This window comes from Trachemys scripta, chromosome 4, assembly GCF_013100865.1.
Source record: "Trachemys scripta elegans isolate TJP31775 chromosome 4, CAS_Tse_1.0, whole genome shotgun sequence".
Lineage (NCBI taxonomy): Eukaryota > Metazoa > Chordata > Testudines > Emydidae > Trachemys > Trachemys scripta.
This window is the reverse complement of record NC_048301.1, coordinates 68595918-68620606: the sequence shown is the minus strand read 5'-3', so window position 1 is coordinate 68620606 and position 24689 is coordinate 68595918. Positions and strand designations below refer to the sequence as shown.

At 41.2% G+C, this 24689-nt stretch overlaps 1 protein-coding gene across 9 annotated transcripts in view; it reads left to right on the top strand.

Moving 5' to 3' along the window:
- Positions 1-1194: 1194 nt before the first annotated feature.
- The window catches only part of RAD51B (RAD51 paralog B), a 599509-nt gene continuing 576014 nt past the window's right edge, over positions 1195-24689 (top strand). For 4 of the 9 annotated variants that reach the window (XM_034769348.1, XM_034769343.1, XM_034769351.1 and 1 more), the window contains exons 1-5: positions 1195-1251; positions 4220-4313; positions 5136-5249; positions 9179-9295; positions 23749-23885. In XM_034769348.1, coding sequence (XP_034625239.1) covers positions 4230-4313; positions 5136-5249; positions 9179-9295; positions 23749-23885 — 452 coding nt within the window. In that variant the 5' untranslated portion in view covers positions 1195-1251; positions 4220-4229. Of the gene's footprint in view, positions 1252-1801; positions 1936-2426; positions 2581-4219; positions 4314-5103; positions 5250-8339; positions 8517-9178; positions 9296-18576; positions 18788-23748; positions 23886-24689 lie in introns of those variants that run through there. The other 5 variants (XM_034769344.1, XM_034769347.1, XM_034769345.1 and 2 more) reach the window with 5 other exon arrangements.

Below are 24689 nucleotides of genomic sequence, written 5' to 3'. Positions count from 1 at the left end.
TTTTTATTTGTGACCCATGTCTGGGCTCTGAATTCTGTTCCCAATCATTTAGGATTTTGACCAAATAATCTTGAACTTGATGGAGATTTCCATCAATTATGTTACCATACTGTTTTTTTATGAGAGTCAAATGATGACAAATCACTTAGCCGATTGTGGAGTGAATCTCATTTCTTTTTAAACTCCAGAGAGCTGGATCCTAGGACAGTTAGTGGTTAGCGTAATCTGAAGCATAATTCCTCTTTCTGTTTGCAGTTCTACTTTAATATTGTGTAATCAGTTAAAATCCAACCCTGCCTTGGTCCTTGAAGGCAACCTTTGGCTTTGCTTCCATTATTTGAATAATTTCTTTGTGGGTGTTTCCAGAATTCCCTGAAGGTTGATCTGACAATTTCCTCATAAGCAGATTAATGTAAAGCTTTCTCCCCGCATGTTGTAATGAATTTGAATACTTGTGAATGGGTTACTCTGCCATTAGGTTCCCTCCTTCTCAAGAAGGGAACACTCTTTAGAATTACAATGCAAGAATTTGCTACAGGTGGAGACAGCTACCTGCTAACTGGTTTGTACCATGATGATTATTTTATATGCATTTATAATTTGAAATTGCACCAGTGGCTTCACCTTCAGCAAACAATCTTTCAAACTCTGTACATCTCAGTCTCCCCCATCAGAATATGGAAATAATGCTTACCCACCTTTATAAAGCAATTTGAGATTAAAGAAGTATATTAATGCTAAGTAATAGTAATCACCATTTTAAAAGTACCTCCATTTTTCCTGTATATGTAGTTTGAGCTCTGCCTTTGGACCAGTCTCTACAAGGAAAGTGACTTTAGCTGGTCCCTGGACTTCTAACATTCTGAGCCTCTGGGCAGCTTCAAACCATCACGTGCTTGTACATACACAACCACAGCCAAGAAATTATGGGGATGAGGAATTCTCTTCTCTTCCATCCCTTGAAAACAAGCCAAGGGGGACAGCTGCCAGCACTCTAGATGCACTGCAGGGAGCAAAACCCTTGCACACCTCATACACCCAGAGGAGAACGGGCTGGGGGGCGGGCCGCCGCTCACTGTGCGAGCCTCCCCAGAGAACTACAACTCCCAGCACGCCTCGCGCTTGGCTGAGCCATAGCGCTGCAGCTTATTGGTCGGTGGCTTAGGGTAACGGGCCAATCGCTGCCCTCGATGTTGCTCTGTGGCTCCACCTCTTGCTCGGGGAAGTGGGAGACTTTGAAAAAGTTGCCAGGTCAGGGCGCGGGGCCGTTGTGGCGGTTGGATGGCGGAGCCCGGGGGAGGGGCTCGGCGGCCCCAGGGCAGGAGGAGGGGGCTGGAGCCAGCAGTCGCCGGGCGGGACATGGGCAACCCGGGAAGGCAGCGGGGCGCCCTGCAGTGTGTGGGAGGGACATTCCCGCACTATCCCACGGGGGAAGTGGGGTCAGGGCAGAATGAGGGGCGACCCCCCCACAGCCCATTCTCCTGGGGGCGCTGGTGTGTGTATGTGGAGCGACCAGGGCTGCCCAGGTGGCGGACGGGGGGGGAGGGACAAGTGGGACAATTTGCCCCAAGTCCCTCAGGAGCCCCCACCAGAATATAGTATTGCAACTTTTTTTTTTTAATGGAAGGGGCCCCTGAAATTGCTTTGCCCCAGGCCCCCTGAATCCTTTGGGCGGCCCTGGGAGCGACTTGCTCATTACCGCCTTCTGGGCCATGCAAGAAGTGGGGGGTAGGTAGGGAGGCCTCTCCCCCCTGGGGTCATTCACAAAGGAGAGGTAACAGCTGGAGGATGATCCCCATAGATGCACTTGCAGAATCCGCGCCATAAACCCTGTCTGCACTGGCAGCATTAGGACCTGTAATTCACTATCGGTGCAGCCCCGCTGGTGGAAACTGGGATTAAACTGAGGCCATGTACACATTACATCTTACCTCGGTATGAGTTACCCTCCCCCCTGAGTGATGTAAATTACATGACCTAAGTGCTGGTGTGGATAGCACTATGTCTGCAGGAGCACTTCTCCCATGGACATAGCTCCAGCTCCTCTCAGTGGCTGGAGTAAACAAGTCAGTGGGAGAACTCTCCTGTTGGCTTTAGAGTATCTGCTGTAACAGTACTACAGTGGCACAGCTGTGTCGCTTTAAGCGCTGTAGTGTAGCCATAGCCTCAAGTGTTATTTTTGTACCATAGCATCATCTGAGTAGGGTTAAATAACAGGCTGGAAGTAACACTTGAGTCCTGTCTACAGGTTCTACTGTAGGAACTGCATCAGTGATGAATTATGGGTCCTGTAGATGAAGCCCTAATGTCGCAAGGCAAACATGGCAATGAATTTTCAGGATCTCTTGGCTTTCTGGACCTCCCTATCAGTATTTTCCTTCCTCCTTGTTTCCCTGCTAATCTGTTTCATTCTTTTTTTCTTCCAGGCTGCTTTGGAAGTAGCTCTTGTCCCTTTGCCTGGTGCCATATTGTGTGCCAAGGGTTATGGGTAGCATTTCTGTGTCTAATTGTTTTCTTCTCTTCCTGAAACAAAGCAGAGTAACAGAAGATCTGATCAGACACATGGGTTTTGCAATAGCAGTATGTGAGATACATGAGAGCCAGTTGCTACTCTAGAGCTATGAGCTGAGTGTGTGGATGTTATATTAAAACGAAAAATTATTTACTAATTTGATCCTTTTCATGACTGTCCTTTTAACATCCTGCAAATCCTATTCTACAATCAACCTTCACTTCTCAATCTCCAGGACACTTACTGCTTTCTTGGCAGGACACTGAACATGTAAAGATGTATATATCTCCTCTGTGGCTGCAGGAGAAATTTAGCACTTCAACAATAACATTTTGATGCAGCCAAATGACAAAGATATATGTTGTGAGCTCTGAGACTCTATAGTGATATACATAACAATGAACTCCACTGATGATTTCTGCACTGCATGAGTATTCACACAACACTAACATAACCCTGTGGCTTGACCCACCAGGCACCAAGATCAGTGATACCTGAGAGACATTCAGAAGAGCCAGTCTCTTTGAAATCCTCGTTACGAACCCACAGGGAATATCCTCAGGATATTATGTGTGAAAGAACAAAATGATTGAATATATGTGTAGATAGGAAGACAAATGTGTATAGATGCTTTATACGATCTGTTACATCTGCTTTTCAGTTGCCAGGCATACTGGTATCTTTTATCCCCTGGTTGAGAGATTAGAAGAACATGAAAAATGGCACAGTTGTAATATCCCAGCTAATTACTAGATTTAAAGGCTGGGCCATTGTTATCTTCAAGTCTGAGGTGCATAACACAGGTCATAGGACTTCCTTTAATTCCTTCTTCGAGTTCAATAGCTATGGCTGAACTAGACCATATCTTTTAGAAAAACAGCTGATACGGATTTAAAAATTGCAAGCAATAAAGAATCCACCACAACCCCTGGAAAGATGTTCTAATGGTTAATTACCCTCACTGTTAAAAACATGCACCTTATTTCTAGCCTGAATTTGTCTAGTTTCAACTTTCAGCTATTGGATTGTGCTATACCTTTTGCCTGCAAGATTGAAGAGCCTCTATTATCAAATTTCTGTTCCCCATTTAGGTACTTACAGACTTTGATCAAGTCACTCCTTAACTTTCTCTTAGATAAGCTAAATAGATCAAGTGCCTTAAATCTCTCACTGAGGTATGTTTTCTCATCCTTTAATCATTCTCGTGCCTCTTTTCTGACCTCTCTAATTTCTCAGCAACCTTGAATTGTGGACACACTATTCCAGTAGCGGTTGCACCATTGCCAGATATTCTCTACTTCTACTTGATATTACCCTACTTATACATCCAAGGATTGCATTAGTCCTTTTAGTCACAGTGTTGCAGTGGGAACTCATGCTCAGATGATTATCTGCTATGACCCCCAAAATCTCAGTCACTGCTTCCCAGAATGGAGTCAGTAATCATGTATGCATGACCTGCTTTCTTTGTTCCTAGGTGCATGGCCTTGCATTTTGCTATTTATGGGTAATTGTTATTTAACAGGAGTTGCTCTGTGACCACTTACACACTCCAATAGTACAAAGATTTGTAATGTGTGATATGTTCCCATTCTTTAGAGTAGAGTGTGTGTTTGTGTTTTTGTGCTGGTATTGTTTGTGTTGGTATTGCAAACAGCTTTTCTAGATTTGTTTTGCTGTACTGTGATTGTTTTTTCTGTTCACCAGATGTGGGAACATGGCCACTAAGAAATTAAGAAGAGCAGGGTTATCTCAGGAACTTTGTGACAGGCTGAGTCGGCATCAGATCACTACCTGTCGGGTGAGACTTTCGCTTAATAGATATAGAGATTTATTTTATGTTGGGTTATGAGTCTCTGACACTTGAATGGCCTGCTGCCTTGTAAAGGTGTAGTCTTGAATGTGTGCAGAAATATAACTTCCCAACAGGTTCATACTTTACATTTATATAGAGCCTTTCATCCCAAAGATCCTAAAGTAATGTAGAGATCACTTCTGTCACCAATGAAATTCAGCTGCCACTTGGGTGGAGCAAGACAAATGTTTAACCAAATACAGCAGCACAATACAACAGGAAGTGAAGATGGTCATATTAAACTGAAACTAGTAGTGATGTTTTCTCATTCTCTTCTCAAACCAGAATTGTTAATTTGGTGACTTTGTCCAATACAGGGTGATTCAGGGCTAGATCCTGCAAATGTTTGTATGAATGGATCCTTAAGCAGAGCCAGGGTCTCTGTGCAGAGGCTGCAGTCCTCTGACATGAATCCAATTGTAGGATCTGGCCCTAAGTCTGATAATTAGAAAATGAGACATTGTTTGATGTGGTCTGTGATCATTTTTCAGTTAAGGACAGAGGCTTGTGAGAAAGGCAATATTGTTTCATCCCACCCCAATATGACAATTGAATATTTAATTTTTTCCGCTCTCCCCACTCCCACCCAGCCCTTTAAAATGTGAGGCAAAATTAATGCCTTGTATAATTCTATTGTCTTGAGTGGAATTGCACCATGGGGGAATTTGGAATATGAACTGATTGTTTATAAATATATTAAACGAATGTAATCTCTTTTCCCCCCTTCAATCCCCAGATTGAACTCTGTTCCTTTTAATCATCTTTCAGGACTTTCTGTGTCTTTCACTCTTGGAGTTAATGAAAGTGACCGGGCAAAGTTATTGGAATGTACAGAAACTTCTTTGCAAAGTCAGCTTAGCTTGTGCTCCCAAAATGCAGACTGTAAGTATCCTTGTGGTGATCCTGTTATGAAATCTGACTACAGTCACTTTTCTTTTTACCTATCAAGGTATAGTGTAGTATAGGTTTGTTGCAAATAAAATGAGATGGCGTGCCATCCAAGATGTAAACAGTGGAATTCCATTATAAGGATCAAGTCAGGCTATGCCTGTGTTCATTGCTAAATTCAGATCCAAAAGACAATGAATTTCTCAGTTCAGATGTGTATATAAAAAGAAAATCTCTTTCTTGTCAGAATACAGTGAGTTCAGCTATGCGTTTTAGTGCTTAAGCAGGTTGCTCAGGTTATTACAATAGGATATAAGTAGCACTCCTACAAGTGACACATGTATGCTGAGAGCCACTCAAGAAGATAAGAAATTCTTTCCTACCTCTGAGAATATCAAAGAAATTGCTTCCAATCTGAGCCTTACAACTGAAAGTGCCATTGATTAGTGTAGGTGAAGGGTAGGAACATCAGTGCCCATAGAAACTGTTTTTTAGAAAGTAATGTTAGTGCCAAAGAGCAGTGTGATCATTAAAGCTATATTCTGCTCATTTTGGAGAATTTCGTATTCTCTCATTCTAGGCAAATGGGAATGTGGAGTGGCATGAAAGTGATGCATCTAGTGTTAGAGTTGGTGGGAGTGGAGGGAGGGAGACAGGAGGTGTGGGCTGCACTGCTGTTGACTGGATTCTTGTGGCTACTGTAAGAGAATAAGTCTGAATTAGACTATTGTTGTCCTCCCAGCCATAAAGAAAAGATGCTAATGATAGTAGCCTGCTTGTGGCAGGAGGGGGAGATGGGGCAGAGAAAACTGGGTGTCAAGACAGTGCAGGTCTAGGTAACGTTCACTGCAGTTTAAGAGTTGGCCAAGGAGCTCTCCAGATAATCAATGTGAATTTTTAATAAATCTTGGGTAATAAATCTTGGGCAACTGGGGAAGTTCCAGAGGACTGGAAGAAATCCAATGTTGTGCCAAGCAACAGAGGGTCCTGTGGCACCTTTAAGACTAACAGAAGTATTGGGAGCATAAGCTTTCGTGGGTAAGAACCTCACTTCTTCAGATGCAAGTAAAGAAGTGAGGTTCTTACCCATGAAAGCTTATGCTTCCAATACTTCTGCTAGTCTTAAAGGTGCCACAGGACCCTCTGTTGCTTTTTACAGATTCAGACTAACACGGCTACCCCTCTGAATGTTGTGCCAGTATTCAAAAGTTAAATGGGCTGACCTGGCTGGCCTGACCTTGATCCTAGGAAAACATAATGCAGTGGCTGATATGGGACTCTATCAGCAAAGAAAGGAAATATAATTAATGCCAATCTGCATGTATTCTTGAAAAACAGGTCTTGTCAAATGAAAATGAAATAGTTGTTTATCAACCACACTTGCAACCTTGTGAAAGGTAACTACTAATATAATGAACTTGGTGTCACATAAAATTCAGATTAAAAAAATAACATTATGCAAAATCAACATAGCACATATTAAATGGATTAAAACTGGCTGATAAATCTCAATGGATAGCTGTTAACTAGGAATCATCAAGTGGTGAGGGTCTTTCTAGTGGGGTCCCATAGGGACTGGTTCTCAGACCATCCTTATTGAGTATTTTTATCAACAAGTCTGGGGTGTATTTTGTCAAACAGTGGTTCTGCAAAGGATTTGGTGTCATGGTGGATAAGCAACTGAACAGGAACTCACAGTGTGATGCTGTGGCTAGCGTGATCCTTAAATGAAAAAACAAATATTGAGTGTGGGTAAGAAGGTGATAGTGGTCTCAACATTGTTCCATACCAGGGGTGGGCAAACTTTTTGGCCCAAGGGCCACATCTGGGTATGGAAACTGTATGGCGGGCCATGAATGCTCATGAACTTGGGGGTTGGGGTGCAGGAGGGGGGGAGGGCTCTGGCTGGGGGTGCGGGCTCTGGGGTGGGACTGAGGGTTTCGGAGGGTTGGAGGGGGATCAGGACTGGGGCAGCGGGTTGGGGCATGGGAGGGGATCAGGGGTGCAGGCTCCAGGGGGTGCTTACCTCAAGCAGCTCCCAGAAGCAGCAGCATGTCCTCCCTCTGCCTCCTATGCGGAGGCACGGCCAGGCAGCTCTATGCACTGCCCTGTCCGCAGGCGCCGCCCCTGTAGTTCCCATTGGCTGTGGTTCCCGGCCAATGGAAGCTGCGGGGGCGGCGCTTGGGGCAAGAGCAGCAGGCAGAGCCCCCTGATTGCCCCTATACGTAGGAGAAGGAGGGGGGACATGCTGCTGCTTCCAGGAGCCGCGCGGAGTGGGGCAAGCCCCTGACCCCACTCCCTGCCTGGAGTGCGAGAGCGGGGCAAGTCCCGGACCGCGCTCCCCAATGGGAGCTTGAGGCCGGATTAAAACGTCTGGAGGGCCGGATGCGGCCCCTGGGCTGTAGTTTGCCCGCCCCTGTTCTATACAGATGTACTACTAGAGTTCTGTGTCCAAAGATATTGAAAAATTGGAGAGGATTTAGAAAAGAGTAACAAAAATGGTTTGAGGTCTGGAAAATTCCACTCAGAATGGGAAACTTAAGGAGCTGAATCTATTGAGTTCATCAAAGGGAAAGTTAAGAGGTGATTTGATTGTGGCCAAGAAGCACCTATAAAGAGAGAAGATATCTGATATTAGAAAACTCTAATTGAGCTTGCAAAAGCATAACAAGATCCAGTGGCTGGAGTTTAAGTCAGAAAAATTCAAAGGGGAAATAAGATGGAAAATTTTTAACATTGAACAGACTAAGGGATGTGGTAAATTCTTTTCACTTGGAGTTTTTAAATCAAGACCGAATGTATTTCTAAAAGATATGTTAGCAAAACCACAATTTCTTAGATTCAGTACAGGAATTATTGGATGAAATTCTATGGCCTATGTTATGCAGGAAGTCAGATTAGATTATCATAATGATCTCTTTTTACATTAAAATCTATATGAGGCAGATCCACAGCTAGTGTAAAATGTCAGTTTAAAAAAAAGACTAATTTTGTACTTATGATAAAATGTGTGCAAATCCCTTATCACTCCGTGCATTCCTTTTTCCACTTAATCTGAACCCAAATCTATCAGGATATCGCTGGAGCCAGTTTTGCTTTGTGGTGTTTTGTGCCCTGAAAAGATCAAAACAGATGTTTTTCATATACTTTGTACAGTTCCACTCTCTAGCACCTTTTGGCTGAGCATCTCCAAATTCTTTTCAAATATTAACTGGTTAAGCCTGCTGCCCAGTATTTGGGGAAATTGAGGCATAAAAAAGGGTGAGTGACTGGCCTCATATCTTAAGTCAGCTGGAAGGAGAACCCAAATTTCCTGACTGCCAGTCTGGTGCTGTACTCACTAGATCAGGCTCACAAAACCCAAAAGCTATGCTAGGCTTTGGTATTGACCCAGACTTGTTCAAACAGTTTACAAATCTTAATGAACCTTTCAATGAACTTGAATGGTTTTGAGATGCCAAGTTCAAAATCAGCCAAATTCTTGGTTTTGGGTTTCACTGTGAATGTTTTGCACAGTTCTGCTGACCACAGAGTTAGTATTTCCTTGTTCATAAGTAGTAGTTAGGCAGATCAAAAGCAGCACGTGTTGGCCAGGGGAAAAAAAAACTTCACTTTTGAAAAGTTATTGTAAAGTGATTTTTATAATTTGACATTGTGATGTGGGAGAAAAGGTCAAAGCTAGACTGCAAAAACCTAAGTGTATACAATAAACTTCTTAAATGCAGACACCACTAAGTAGATTTAAAGTGTGGTGGAGGCTCAGGTGGAGAAAGAACACAGGGAAGGATGAGAATATAGTTTAGGATTTGTACAGGAAACTTGTAGGCCAGGTATTAAATAATGCTAGATTGTTGGAGAGCAAATGTCAGAAATTTCTCTTGCCCTCTGAAAAAGTGTTTTTTGGTTAATTTTTGCTGTTATAGGCTTATGAGATGAAAATGAAAAGGGCTATCAATCCATCCTCAGCCTTCTTCTCCACTACCCTAGATGGTTTGGATAAAGCCCTGCATGGTGGAGTGGCCTGTGGATCCCTCACAGAGGTAAAATTAATATTTACAGTTTTTACTGCAGTAGCGCCTAAAGGCCATAACCTTTAGTGGGGGGTCCATTTGGGCACTATCTAAATGTATAATAAATGACAGTTCTTGACCAAAAGAGTTTTCAGTCTAAAACATGTACGTGGGATTCTTCTCCACTCATACAGTATGTTAAATATATTTTGCTTCCACTTTTAAAGGTAGGTAGGACAAAAAGATTTAAGAGAGATTTGCGATTATCTTTTCTGCTTAAATGGCTGTTCGAAAATTTCCTAATGATCATAAATGATCATCACTTCACATTTTTTAATATGAATGCACCACTGACTGACACTTTCCAGTGAGGAAAGTTAAATTTTGTAAGCAGTTTGTCAAATGTAATTTTGTAACATGATAGAATAGGACCATAGCACTGTCTATTGGTTAGAGCACAAGACTGGAAATCATGATTTTATTCCTAATCTGACATTGACTTGCCATGTGACCTTGGCAAGTCACTCGTTCTCTGCCTACCTTAGTTTACCTATCTAAGTTACTAAAGATATAATGGACCACTACAACAAACAGAAGTGTAAGAATGCAGGGATGAAAAATATTTTTACAAGAAGGATCATGTGTATCTAAGGCTGTAAAAAAATTGTATAACTTTATTATTTGAAAAATATATGTGATAGTGTAATTAAAGACTGGATTGTAATGTGTATACACAACAGGACAGAATTAAAGTTGCATGTAAATCCTTAACTTTGTCACTTTCTGACTTTTAAGTTTAACTTTAAAGTTTTCTTAACATAGTTTTTTGCATGGCATTTCCTGTCTGTGTTTTAAAATAGAACGTCATTATCCAGTACTTAGAAACTATGCTGTCTTGCAAAAAGTTGCCAATAATTGATATAAATTCTATAATTTGAAATTTGTAGTGTTGTTGTAGTAATGTATAATGACAGAATTTGGCAATATAAGGTGCACTCAAATTCCTCCCTTAAACTTTTTGTACCTTTTGAATCATTCAGGGGCTGAGGTAAGCACTTCTAGTGATTTTGTTCTCTGAAAACATCCACTCAATGTACAGCGGCAGTCAAAAAAGCGAACAGAATGCTGGGAATAATTAAGAAAGGGATAGATAATAGGACTGAAAATATCATGTTGCCTTTATATAAATCCATGGTACACCCACATCTTGAATACTGCATGCAGATGTGGTCGCCCCACAAAAAAGATGTATTGGAATTGGAAAAGGTTCAGAAATGGGCAACAAAAACGGCTTCTGTATGAGGAGAGATTAATAAGATTGGGACTTTTCAGCTTGGAAAAGAGACAGCTAAGGGGAGATATGATTGAGGTAAAATCATGACTGGAGTAGAGAAAGTAGATAAGGAAGTGTTGTTTACTACTTCTCATAACACAAGAACTAGGGGTCACCAAATGAAATTAATAGGCAGCAGATTTAAAACAAATAAAAGGAAGTATTTCTTCACACAACACACAGTCAACCTGTGGAACTCCTTGCCAAAGGATGTTGTGAAGGCCAAGACCATAATAGGGTTGAGAAAAGAACTAGCTAAATTCATGGAGGATAGGTCCATCAATGGCTGTTAGCCAGGACAGGTGGGAATGGTGTCCCTAGCCTCTGTTTGCCAGAAGCTGGGAATGAGTGACAGGGGATGGATCACTTGATGATCACCTGTTCTGTTCATTCCCTCTGGGGCACCTGGCACTGGCCACTGTCGGAAGACAGGATACTGGGCTAGATGGACCTTTGGTCTGACCCAGTAGGGCCATTCTTATGTTCTTGCCTCAACCCATAAATATCTTCAATAGACAGATTACAAGTTGCTCAAGATCCATCTACCTTCTTATGCTGTGCTCATCACTGAAGTATCCAAATGCCTGCTCTCTTCAACCCCTGCACACCTCACAAAATGTGTAGGAGCCCTCCTTCAACCCTTGCATTTTTTTAAGCTGCAGAGATGCTAAGGGAGGCCTCCTAAGCACTTTAAATTGCATAGGAACCCACAATATATTTGACTAGATTTGATGCACTTGAAATAAGTTAAAAACCCTACTACTCGTATGTAATTTTCAAATGCTCAGAGCTCAGTCAAGTCCAAACCAATTTTCTCTGGATCACTGACAGTCACCTCCACTCAGTAAGGACCATTTCCATGTCAAATTTCAACTTTAAACTCAGACATTGTGGTTGTAGAGCTGTACAAATAAGAAGACTGCAAAAATTCTTTTATCACAGGGAAAAGTATATTTTTCCACTCTTCATAATTCAATATGACTGAACTGTTTTTGCTCAAACTTAAGAAGAAATCACCTTTGAAGCATGAAAGTAATAAGTAAAAACAGGCTGGAATGAAAGCAGTATTGCAACTTAAACTATAGTGGTTTCTGCTTCAGTAAATGCTTATATAACAGGGTTGGGGCTATGACCCGAGAGACATGAAAGAGACCTGTTTTCTTTCTGCTCCAGGTGTAGAAGGATGTACAGTTTATCTCCAAAGAGCTGCTTAAGAGGGTATCTTGTGAATTTATTTTGTCCCTCAATGAATTAATGAAGGTTTTTTCCGATGTGGGTTTTGATACCTGTGTTGATAGCTGGCCATAAGGGGGTCATGTTGCACAATCCAGGCTGAAAGTGATCAGCACTGTGGCTTAGCCTGCATTAGGGGAAAAGGGCAATGTTTCATGGCTGGCTAAAGATGAAACAGTTGCTCTTTGGGCAGATAGGACCAGCACAGAGTCAGATAGGATCTTGAGACTATGCAGATGCCCTCAATAGAGGATGAGCACTTAATTCCTGAAAATACTTCTCTCTGTCTAGCAGTAACCGTAGTTGCTCACCTGGGTTAAATTAATGCTTTTCATACAGATTTTAGTTTCTTCCAGACACTGGGACAGTTGGTGATAACAACACTATAAATGTTTGAGAAGGAGATTGCAGAGCTACCTTTTATCAGATTATTGATGACACTGGAGCCACTGGTATCTCCCAATCTCCATTGTGAATGAGAGGTGACAGGAGTGAGCTATGAAGGACTGTATAAGTGAGCACTCAGGGATAAGGAAAAAATACCTGTCGTGGTTCTGGGATCTGTCTAAGAGGAATGAGCAAAAACAGTTTAATGTGACTCTGTACACCACGTTGAGTTCCTGTAGGTGAGTTAGCAGTACCTCATGATCAGTATAAAAGGCTGCTGATAGATTTAATAGCATTATCTTGGATGCTTGTCTTTTGCCCTCAGCCATAAAGTGACTGTCATTCCAATACATTCTCCTTGCCAGACCTTCACCTGAATGAGGGCTTTTAGATATTGGCAGAGGTTAGGTTTTGCTGGAATTGGCTAGCTACTATCTTTGACCTTGCTCAAGAAAGAGATTAAAGACAAGTGGTGGCTACTGAGTCAATGGGAGTGTTGCCTGAGTTAAGAGACTAAGTTATGAATTTTACGTCACAGAGTTATAGAATTTAGGACCAGAAGTCATTGATATTCATTTCTGGCCTTTATCTAAATGTACAAAGTGCTGCTGCTATAGGAAATGATGGGTCCATTTTGTGCCAAAGGCATAAGTTTTCTAAGGTGGGCTCGGAGAATGCTCTTCTGGACATGAATACAGATGTACAGTTTTGGAAAATTATTTAAATGTCTTGTAGATCTTTAGGGCCACTTTCCAGTTGTGTTAATTATCACAATGCCTAATGCCCTAATACAGGTACTTACAGTACATTAAATCTATGCATTATATTACTGACTAAATGACGTACTGAAGTACATGTCTGCAAAAGAGACACCTATTGGCTGAGTCTGGATTTGCACTTGGAATCTGCTTTACAGCAGTAAGCTGGCCTTGGCTGCCTTGTTGCTCCAGGGTAATTATATTACGTTGTCAGTACTGCCACTCCTAAACTTTAAAAAAAATCACAAGTCAGGCCCCAGAAAATCATGAAATTTATGAAAGAAAATATGGGGTCCTTTTTATTTGCCTTCTGGGTTTTGAATCTTTAGGGAGAATTTGGGTCACTTTTTCAGGCTTTTCTTCACAAGCATAGTAAAACCTTACTTAAAAAAAAACCACTCCCCAAAACAGCAAAAGCTGAAATTTTCACTGAATCACTTGACTGCAAGACCTGGGACTTTAAGAAAAACACCAGATATCACGAGACTTTCAACAAAATCTCAAGAGTTGGCAAGACTGCAACTCTTCATTTAGTGCCAATATAGGTGTTCATCTAAGTCTATCCGCATTCTATTGCTGCTGCTTCATTCTGGAGGTGTATCTTACAAAGAGTTCAGGTTCCGGTCTACAGTACTCTGTCTTAAGTCAAGTGATCCTGCAACCTGTAATCTCTCTGATCTGAGCCTCCTCTATCCCTGTGAGCCACATACTTGAACTTCTTGGGCCACGGCACAGTTGACCTGAATGTTGTACTTGAGATACTTTTGCTTTTAGACAGTTCGTTCAAGCTTGGGAGAAGTCCTCACAAAGCATGTTTCTTGGAGCATGTGCTTCCCAGTTGGTGTGGCTAAAGATTTTGCTGTTTTCTCTTCCCATTCCTCTTATGCTATGCAACAGCAATGGTGGTTTGAAATTTGGAATTTGAATACATGAATCATGAGAGGATTTCAGTGGTATCTTCTACAGCCAAATCTTGTCCTTGCTTTTTGAGTGCCAGAGGCAAATGACTTACACTGTTCTGGCTCTGACCCTTTTCTCCAAATCACTGGTGGGGTTTAGGTTAGAAATTAAATCATAACTGACATTTAGTGGTCAAATATCAGAACTTTTGACCAAATTGTTTGAGGAAAAATTTGTTCATGGCTATTTGAATGTTTAATCCCCTGGGTAACGCTGAAGGAGAATTAACTACTTAAGACCTCACTTCCCCCTTCCCCCCCCCCCCCAAAAACCCCACCCCCCCCCCCCCCCCCCCCAACCCCCTGTTCAGATGTGCCTGGGAAAATAACATATAATGTACTGAAAAAGAAAAGTGTATTTTTTTAAAAGTACAGACACATTAAACACTGTTGTAGTTCTGAAATCTCTATTATCAGGGCAGACTCTTGATTTCAAAACCAAACTTAAAAAAAGACAAACTCATGGACTTTAAGGGGGGAAGGCCATCATGAGCATCTAGTTTGATCTCCTGCACATCGCAGGCCACAGAACCTCACCCACCCACTCCTGTAATAGACCCACAACCTCTGGCTGAGTTACTGAAGTCCTCCTATCTCCTAGAACTGGAAGGGACCTTGAAAGGTCATCGAGTCCAGCCCCCTGCCTTCACTAGCAGGACCAAGTACTCATTTTGCCCTAGATTCCTAAGTGGCCCCCTCAAGGATTGAACTCACAACCTTGGGTTTAGCAGGCCAATGCTCAAACCACTGAGCTATCCCTCCCCCTCAAATCATGATTTAAAGATTTCAAGTTACAGAGAATCCACCATTTAAACTAGTTTAAACGTGCAAGTGATCTGTGCCCCATGCTGCAGAGGAAGGTGAAAACCCCCCAAGATCTCTGCCAATATGACCCTGGAGGAAAAATTCCTTCCTGACGGCAAATATGGCAGTCGTTGGATCCCGATCATGTGGGCAAGATCCACCAGCCAGAGACTCAGGAAATAATTCTCTGTTGTAGCTCAGAGCCCTCCCCGTGTAGTTTCTCAACACTAAGGCTGCAATTTGGTCATGGAGGTTGTGGAAGTCACAGAATCCATTACTTCCACAGACCTCCGTGACTTCAACCCGCTGCGGCTGGAAGCTGCAGGCTACCCCCACATCCCCTGGTGATCGGGAGTTTCGGGGTACCCCTGCCGCGTGGAGTGGCAGCCTGGAGTGGTAGGAATCTGCCACAGCTCCCCAGTCCCCGCGGGTGCGGAGGGAATACCCCAGAGCTCCCCAGTTCCTGCAGGTGCTGGGGACCCCTGGCAGCTCCCCAGCCACTGTGGGCAATGGAGGTGGGAGGAATCCCCCAGAAGCTCCCCAGCCACCACGGGAGGTGTGGGGGAGAATCCCCCATGCAGCTCCCCTCCTGCCATGGGTGGCAAGAGACCCCCGCAGCTCCCCTGCCTTGGGGGGAATCCCCCAGAGCTCCCTGGGTGGCATGGGATCCCCCGCAGCTCCCCAGCCACCACAGATGGGGGTCCCTCCCAACCACTGCAGGGCATGGTGCTGGACCCTCCTCCCTCCCCCTTTTTGTCATGGACATTTTTAGTAAAAATCAGGGACACGTCACAGCTTCTGTGAATTTTTGTTACTTGCCCGTGATCTGTCCGTGACTTTTACTAAAAATGTCCATGATAAAATCGTAGCCTTACTCATCACCAGTCATTGGAGATACTTGCTGCTAGCAGTCACAGATTGGCTACATGTCATTGTAGGCAGTCTAATCATCCCACCCCTCCATAAACTTACCAAGCTCAGTCTTGAAGCCAATTAGGTTTTTTGCCCCCTCTGCTCCACCTTGGAAGGCTGTTCCATAACTTTACTCCTCTGATGGTTAGAAACCTTTGTCTAATTTCAAGCCTAAACTTGTTGATGGCCAGTTTATATCTATTTGTTCTTGTGTCCACATTGGTGCTTAATTTAGCTCCTCTCCGTCCCTGGTATTTATCCCTCTGATATATTTATAGAGAGAATCATATCTCCCCTCAGTCTTCTTTTGGTTAGGCTAAACAAGCCAAACTCATTGAGTCTTCTCTCATAAGGTAGGTTTTTCCAATCCTTGGATAATCTTAAAAACCCTTCTCTGTACCTTTTCCAGTTTCAATTCATCTTTCTTATATGTGGGAGACCAGAATTGCACACAGTATTCCAGATGAAGTCTCACCAGTGCCTTGTATAATGGTACTAACACTTCCCTATTTCTCCTAGAAATACCTCGCCTGATACATCCTAGGACTTCATTAGCCTTTTTCATTTCTACATCACATTGGTCATGCTGTGATCAAGCAATACACTCTGGTCTTTCTCCTCTTCTCTCTCTTCCAACTGATAAGTCCCCAATTTATAGCAAAAATTCTTGTTAGTCCCTAAGTGCATGACCTTGCACTTTGCACTATTAAATTTCGTCCCATTTCTATTACTCTGACAGTTTGCTAAAAAACTAGTGTGGAATGGTTTTGAATTATTTTACATCCCACTTAAATACCTATTAAGTGAATGTGGTACTGGCAAAAAGTGAAAGATTGCCATCCTTGGGGAGAGAAGGCGGTTGTTTATCCACAGAACAGATACTTCATAAGAAATAGCACTACAAGCTTCTTCACATTGCTCTAACAGACTTCAGCCTTGACCTGGAAGGACCAGCTTTAGGGATGAGGGGAATTCAGTCTTCACAGCCCATTCAGTCATTAGCATCTTTATTTCAGCTGCAGTTGTGGTGATGCTGATTGTGATTCGGAAAATGGCAAACTAGGAACTGGACTGAGATCTGCCAATTCATTTTACAGAGGCCTCCAAACATCTATAAAATGGCAATAATTTGTACTCAGTACTTATCTGGGCTGGATTCAACCAGGGAAGATAGTGTACCCTCATATCAAATCCCTCAAGCTGTCCAGTTGCAATTTTGAACCCTGTATAAATCCTTTAGATCGTTATAATTTCCCTGTTTATTTTCCTTTAGAATGTTGTTTTAGATCATTGTTTTTCAGACCTGTCTGTAGATATCCAGACTTTCTCTCCTGGATTGACTACCTGAGTAACTAAAGAAATAAATGATATCAATTCTCATGCATCTTCCAGGAAAGGCTCAAACTGCAAACACTTTCATGAGCTCCTTTCCTTGTCTCCTGTCCACAGAGTTATCTAAACACAGTAACTTAACAGGGGAATGAGGTTCCTCTTCCCATCCCCATTCAGTCAGAAACTTCTGGCAGGGTTATTTGACTTTCTCTGTCTGGAAGAGGTGCATTGGCCCTGCCATAATGTAAACAGTTTTTCACTTAAAAAAAAAAAAAGTGGCAGCCCTGGCCAATATGATAATTGGCAGTTTAGACACATACTGGCAAGGGGCTACTAATCCCATCGATATATGGATGACTCTTATCCCTCATTCACTGAACATAGAGCCTGCTCCTAAACTAGTAATGGTCAATGTGTGTCCCTCAAGTCAAGGCTTGAATGGGTAAGTTACCCTGGCTTGCAGACTCAGTTAAATCAGCAATTTAAATCATCAAGCAGAAAGCCTTGATTTAAATCAATTTTAGTTAATTTTTCCTTTTGTACTTCAGTTATTTTCTAAAGAAAGATGCATTCTCATTGGTTAATATAACCATTATAACCTGTTGATTTACAACAACATAGAACTGCTAGACTATATTTGTTAAATCTTTTTGCTATGTAGGAGCGTACACTATAACTATATACATTTATTTAAGCAATTATATAGTTTAATATTTTCAGATTCTTATTAATTGTATATTTTAGTATGTTAGAAAATGGTGAATGATGGATGGAGTCATAAAATACGTAATTTGAGAAACGAGCCAATCAGAGCTCAAGTAGGGAGAAGCTATGAAATAGGAGTATGAGACTACTCAGGTGGGGATGATCCTGATGAGATAGATGATGGCATCTCCTGGATGATTTTGCCAATCTCTTGCACCCAGTAGCACAATCCACAGGATCAAGCCCTTAAAGCACGCAACATATTGTGCCATATTTACAAAGCTTGACCTCAAAAGTTTCATGTTTTTCCCTTGATTCTTTCTCTTGTATAGAAAAGCAGCCTTTACCTAAAGTTTTTGATAGAAGCTCATGGATCGAGCATATTTATTTTTTATTTAAACGTGTTAAGAGATTATACTAAATTTAGGCCTTCACATATTTTGTATTAAATGGGAATGTCATTAAATTTTTTTAAAACATTAATTTTTTAAAAAGAAAAATGTATTACGATTTAAATAACAATAAAAAAATCCAATTAAAATAAAATAAATCTGATTTTTAAAAAAACATCAATTTTTACCCAACCTGATCCCAAGGTATTTTTCTGCAAGTTTCTTGTTTTTTCTAAGTCATGACACTGCTTAAAATGGGGCTGGTAGTGTATTTAGGGACCCCGTGGTTTTTGCATTGATAATAGAGTTTGTGTGCATTTCTGGATGATTATAAAAATACTTTTGGTGTATCTGGTTGGGTTTTTTCTGAATGTTGAAGTCTTGGTTTTGGTAGTTGTGGTATTTGCCAAATGGGAAGTCATGTTAGGCATTTTATTTCAAACCAATTACAATTATCCAACAGTAAGACCCAGCATTTCTTTATGATCTCTTTAAGGTCTGCTGCAGGCATAGGACAGCCTACTGCCAAGTTATCTTCAATATGAAGATCATGCTCCCTGAGACTAGAGGTCCCAGCATATAATGCTGCCTCTTCATCCCGGTGGTCTTTCACTCAGATCAAATTGTAGCATTGTATCCTGGAACCTGCATGCTGGAATCATTTTATGCAAAATATATGCATTCTTCAGGCTCCTGGCTGATTCATGGTAAATAGACCATCATTTGAACTTAGTTTCTAACGTATAACAGGCTGGTGAGGCTGTTTGAATGGTGTACGCATTGAAATGCTACTGATCTGGGAGCTTAGCACTAGTGACATAACAAATGCAGCACAAACTGAACAAATCAATTTATTAATATTACTATTTTTTTATAAAAAAATACTCTGGCACTTTCTAAGGTTCTCAAAGTGATTTACAGAAGTGGGTAATTATCCCAATTTAAATGGGTGAAACTGAAGCACAGAAAGGTTAAGTGACTTGCCTAAAATCACAGAGCGAGTCAGGGGCAGATGAGGGAAGGGGAACCCTATTGTTCTTCCTGACTCTGAGTACCGTGTTCAGACCACCAGACCATGCTGTGTGTACAATTTTAACCAGGGTGGATAGTCAGGAAGACTCGATTTAATCATGGATTTCTACATAAAAGTGCATTCTTGTTGATTGTTATAACCTTAATACATATTCTTCACAACTCAGAGATAGATGTAGGTTTCATTTTTAGAAGGTACACACTCTACATTTTTAAAGTGATTTATTTTGAAAACTTTTTAGATTAGTTTTACAACTGTATCAGAAAATTAATGATTGTTCGGTTATTTCACTTACCAAAGGTAATTGAAGCAGATAGTTCACCTCCCAATGACTTCATAAATATCTCCAATTCAAAAGGTTAATCATGAATATTTGGAGGATTTTCTTGCCATGCTGTATTAGGAGAATAACATCACCAGACAGACATTTAAATTGTTTTATTTAACTAAAACAACGTTATATATTCTGGATTTTTTTCTTTAACAGCAAGCATATAATATTTTAACAAAACAAACATATGAATTTTTGAATTTAGTTAAACATTCAAGTTTTTTAAAATCAGGTTTGTTTTTGTTAAAATTGTTTTTAAATAATTAAAAAAAAATTTCATTTAACTAAATTGACAGTCAGCCAGGTCAACAGGAGAAACTTAAATTATTGCCTTCTGTAGCTAATCACCTTCACCTTCATTTTCCTGTTTGTTCATAAGCTGGAAAAGGAAAACAAGCTTTCCTGCTTTTTCAGGTCCCCAACGATTTCTCAGTTCGGAATGAATTATTCCGAAGGAAAAAAATATTCTTTCTGCACCGGCAGAAGAAGCTACTGTTGTTAAAAGTCAGATTATCACTTCAACAGTCTCTGAATCCAAGTGCTTAAGTGACTTCCACCAGTCCACTGATGTGACTTACTTTAAAACATCATCAGCAAACATGTATTTCTTGAATGGTTCACCCTTAGCTCTGAAGTTTATTATAGTTGGCATTATGGAGGGATGATTGCTGGATCTCCATGTCATAGCCAACTCTTCTTCTTCAGCAGTTAAGGTTTGACCCTGGTACCGAGTATTGAGAATATTTGCAAGAAAATGAGTTGGAGATAGTGCTTGTCCCATCTGTTTTTTTTTAATGCTTGTAATTTAACTCTATCATTGCATATTTCTCTTTTTAAGATCTGACTCAGTTCCTTCCAAATTTCAACAGGGTCAACAATAAAACAGTTATTTCCCTGCATTTTGTTCAAGGCTACAGAAATAGGCTTCAGGGTACTCAGCATTTGTTCAACATTTCTCTTAAGCCCAATGTTAAGAACTTTGGCTGTGACAGGGCCATCTATTTTTTTCACGATTTTGTTCACAAACTGTCATTGGATTAGGCCAGTTCTTGATATAGTGCTCAAAACAGTCCACTACTGAGTTCCATCGCACATCTTGTGGGAGAGTTAGCTTGGTTCCTCCCACTTTTTTCAGAGCAGCTGCTGCAAAGTGGTTGTCACGGAAGTATTTTGCAATTTCAACAATGTTAGCCTTTTTTTCTGGAACACTGACGTCTTTGGCTAGGAAGTGCATCAAATGAGCACTGCTACCATATGTTATTAGGTTGGGACTCTCTTCACACTCTTCTAAACTTCTTCTCATCTTGGATACATTTGCAGCATTGTCTGTGATTAAGCTGGGTACTAGACATTTGAATTTTTTTTTTACAGTTTGTTATAGCTTTTTCTGCTGCTACTTGTGATTATTCTTCTGTGTGCGCATTTCCTGATGTATCAATTGTTTCTGTAAGGAAGACATTCCCTTCTTCTGTTGTCACACAAGCACATACAACAGGATCATTGTAGACATTGCTCCACTCATCAAGACTCAGGTTAACAATTTTACCCTTTAGACCTTTTGCACACTGCTCAATTTCTCTTTCATACACTTTATCCAGCAATTTGCCTGCGACATCTGCTCTGTTGGGTAGACTGTATCCTGGTCTTAATGACTGAACCATGTTAATGAAGTGTGGGTTCTCAATCATACGGAAAGGAGAGTTTGTTGCATAAACAAACCGGGCAATTTTTTCATTAATTACCTCTTTTTGTATCTGCTGGTTCTTATCACAAATTTATCTATGTGTAGCTTCTTCTGGATGATGGAGATTTTTTTTCTTTTTGCTACAGGTGATATACTGTGGCTGTGTGACATACATGATGTGACTGAAACACTATCATTGGCAGATAACTCTGAAACTATAGAAAATGATGGTGATCTTGAAGGTGAATAGTCTTCAGACTCCTGTATGTTGAGGAAGGATTCTCCTAAACAAAATAAGTTAATGCAGTTATTTCATTATTGTTACCATACTGCTCATTTAGTATTACTCCTTGCATTCACTGACACTCAGTACTAATTTAATGGTGAAATTGTAAAAGGAAGATCTGCCTATTTCAGCTATTCATTTTTTATCACAACTGCATCTAAAATGCTAGTACCATAGAGTAACAACTATATTTTTTTGCTCAAACATGAGAATTCAAGAGTAGTCCAGAAGGAAGACAGGCAGTCCTTAAGAAAGAAGTATGAAATAAAGAAATAAAGAAGTTTACCAACCTGAAGATCCTGCATGTTCACTTCTCATGATGTTTTTTCATTTGGGCAACCAGGCCTTACATTTCTTTGTTGCACTATTTGCATTTTGCATGCATGCCTGTCTTACCCGCAGGTAGAGGAACTTCATTAAGATATTCCCAAACCGGGTCTCTTTTACGGCCTGCTGCCATTATAGGTTTTCCCTTCTAGTGAGAGAATGGTATGGTAGATCTCAAATCAATGAAGGCTACACTCAGAAAGACCTCAAGACTTCTGGAATATGCTGCTCAAACAGTTCCACTTTTGTTTCTACTGCCTGTCTCTCGCTTCTCACATTTATCTCCAGACTTCTCCTTGTCCAGATCTATTCCAGCCTCAACAATCTTCTATTCATTGAACTTTTTGAAACTTTGCACTTTTAGAGAGAGGTAAGGGATTGACTCAGTGTACACAAATTTGCAGAGGGACAATAGGGTTGAGGTCTGTTATTTCTCACCTCTCTATATTATTTTAAAACATTTTTGCTGTTAACAAGCATGTTATCTCTGGAGAGACAAATCCACAGTTTGAGAACTGCAAAACTAAGCATCTGTGATGGTATCTTCTAGACTGAGCACTGAGTCCCATTGGCTAGATAGAAAGATTAACCTAAATAATCTATACAGAAATCCCTGGAACTCCATAAGATTTGGTCCCTAATCCATGAACTATTGGAACTCATTTACAAAACTTTTCTTAAACATTACATGAATATAGTGTCTCATACTGTAGAATTAGAATTTATAATCCCTATTCCATGATGAGATATCTTTGAGCTGTAAAGTATCTTAATTAAAACTATCTATAGATAGGTTTTTTCCTCAAAAAGCATTTTATCAAAAAAATTCAATTTAAATAAAAAAAGTCCTTTTTTTGATATTTTTTTAAATTGATTTTTATCCAAAAAATCAAATTTATTGATTTTAACCTATTATTCATCCCTATTTCTTTAGACCAGGAGCAGGGCCGGCTCCAGGCACTAGCCGAGCAAGCTCGTGCTTGGGGCGGCAGATTCTAAGGGGCGGCTTCCCTCCAATCCTTTTTTTGGTTCGCTGCTCCGGCCGCCCTGTAGGGGCTGGCGGCGCGGAGGAGGAGAGCACCCTGCTGGGAGCGGGCTGTGCACTCCGTCTGCCCCAGCCGGTGCCAGGTCTGCAGCAAGCCCGGCAGGGCAGCCCGCGTCCTTCCCTCCCTGTCGACCGGAGCGGCGTGGAGCCCTCCAGGCAGGCGGCGCGGCGAGCGCCCTGCTGAAGGAAGCCCTGGCCGCTCCCCTTCTCTCTCTTCTCCTCCCCCCCCACTCCTCCCCCTGTTGGTTTTTTTTGCTTGGGGCAGCAAAAAAGCCAGAGCTGGCCCTGACCAGGAGTGTCAAACATATAGCCCTTTGACCAGATACAGGCTGCTTGATGTACATATGTAGTGGCTTCCAAATGTGACCTGAGTGTAACTGATCTAGTGATGTCTATCTGAAACAGTGACTCTGGTTGTGAACACCTTGACTCCCTTTATAATCTCACTGGAATGTCAGTTCTAAAGCTCAGTAACTTCAGTAACAGCAGTAATTATTTTGTTGCTGATTATTTTAACAGCTGGAAAGGGGATAGGAATGAAACCCATTGAGGAGAGAACTGGGAGTTGCTGCAGGGAAGGCAATGCAGAGGGAAGAACATAAGAGACTCACAGTGACACAGCAGAGGGAGAGAAATAGAAAAAGGAAGATGGGAAGGAAGTGAAACAAAAGGCAGGAATACCACTGGTCCGAAAGCTTAGTGTATTTTCTTACCGAGTGATACTGAATATGACAATAATGAACAAATGAAAACTGACAAATTTAGTTACCACATAAAGGCTATACCTAATCTTTGTGCAAACTCCTCATTGATATCAGTGGGAACTGTGTTGTAAATTGAAGAGGGGTGCATGGAGTCCTAACTGCTTATTCTGGCCCATGGACCATAATTCAAAATGGAATTAGGCCCTTTCTCCCAATGAGTGTAATACCCCTAGTTTATATGAATACTTTTCTTTTTAGGTAACTGGCCCATCGGGTTGTGGCAAAACTCAGTTTTGTCTTATGATGAGTGTACTGGCTACTCTGCCTATCAGCATGGGAGGACTAGATGGGGCTGTCATATACATTGACACAGAGTCTGCATTTGGTGCTGAAAGGTAAGAAGTATATGTTCTAAAATAATACTTTCAGTTTCTCTAACGCATTTCATCACACAGCCTTAAAATGTTTTCCAAGTGTAAATTAATTAAGCATCAGAACAGCTCTGTGAGATAGGGAGCTATTTTGCAAATGGGGAAACTAAAGTGCATAGTCTGTGACATTCTGATCTATCCACTGGACATTGCCTCATAATATGTAATAAAGTTTGCAACTAAAAAACTATATGTCCAATTTTTTTTCCTTTTGCATATTAGTTTCTGGAGTTAGCAGGGAAACTTTTGGGACGCAGAGGTTCACTAAATGAATCTTTTGAATACAGGAGAGAAATAAAAATGACCTGCTTAGATCTTCTAGATAAGAGGTTTCAGGAATTCGGCCTGTGTGCTGGATGTGCCACCGTTGATGTATTTCAGGTGGCCTGACTCTTCAGCATCTGAAGTATGTGTATTTGCAACTCAGATCTCCAGCATCTCAAGCTTTCGTTTAAAAGAAAAAAGGAAAAGGAAAAAGTGTGATCCAGGTACTTCTTGGTACCACAGGGGGTGCATATGGGTTTACAGGGATCTATGGGTCAGATATGTGCATAATTGTTCACCAAAGAGTGGCATGTGCAGTCTCCACTGAGAGCCAATAGCCCACTGGTTGACACAATCATTGTGAAATGTATGTACAGATAATATTTAAGGTGTCTGTATCGATATTAAAATCTGTGTTCTTAGGATCTTGGCATTAAGGCAGGTCACATACCTCAGAAATTTCCTTTCAGTCAGGAGGCAGCAGCGGGGGAGGGTTAGCTCAGG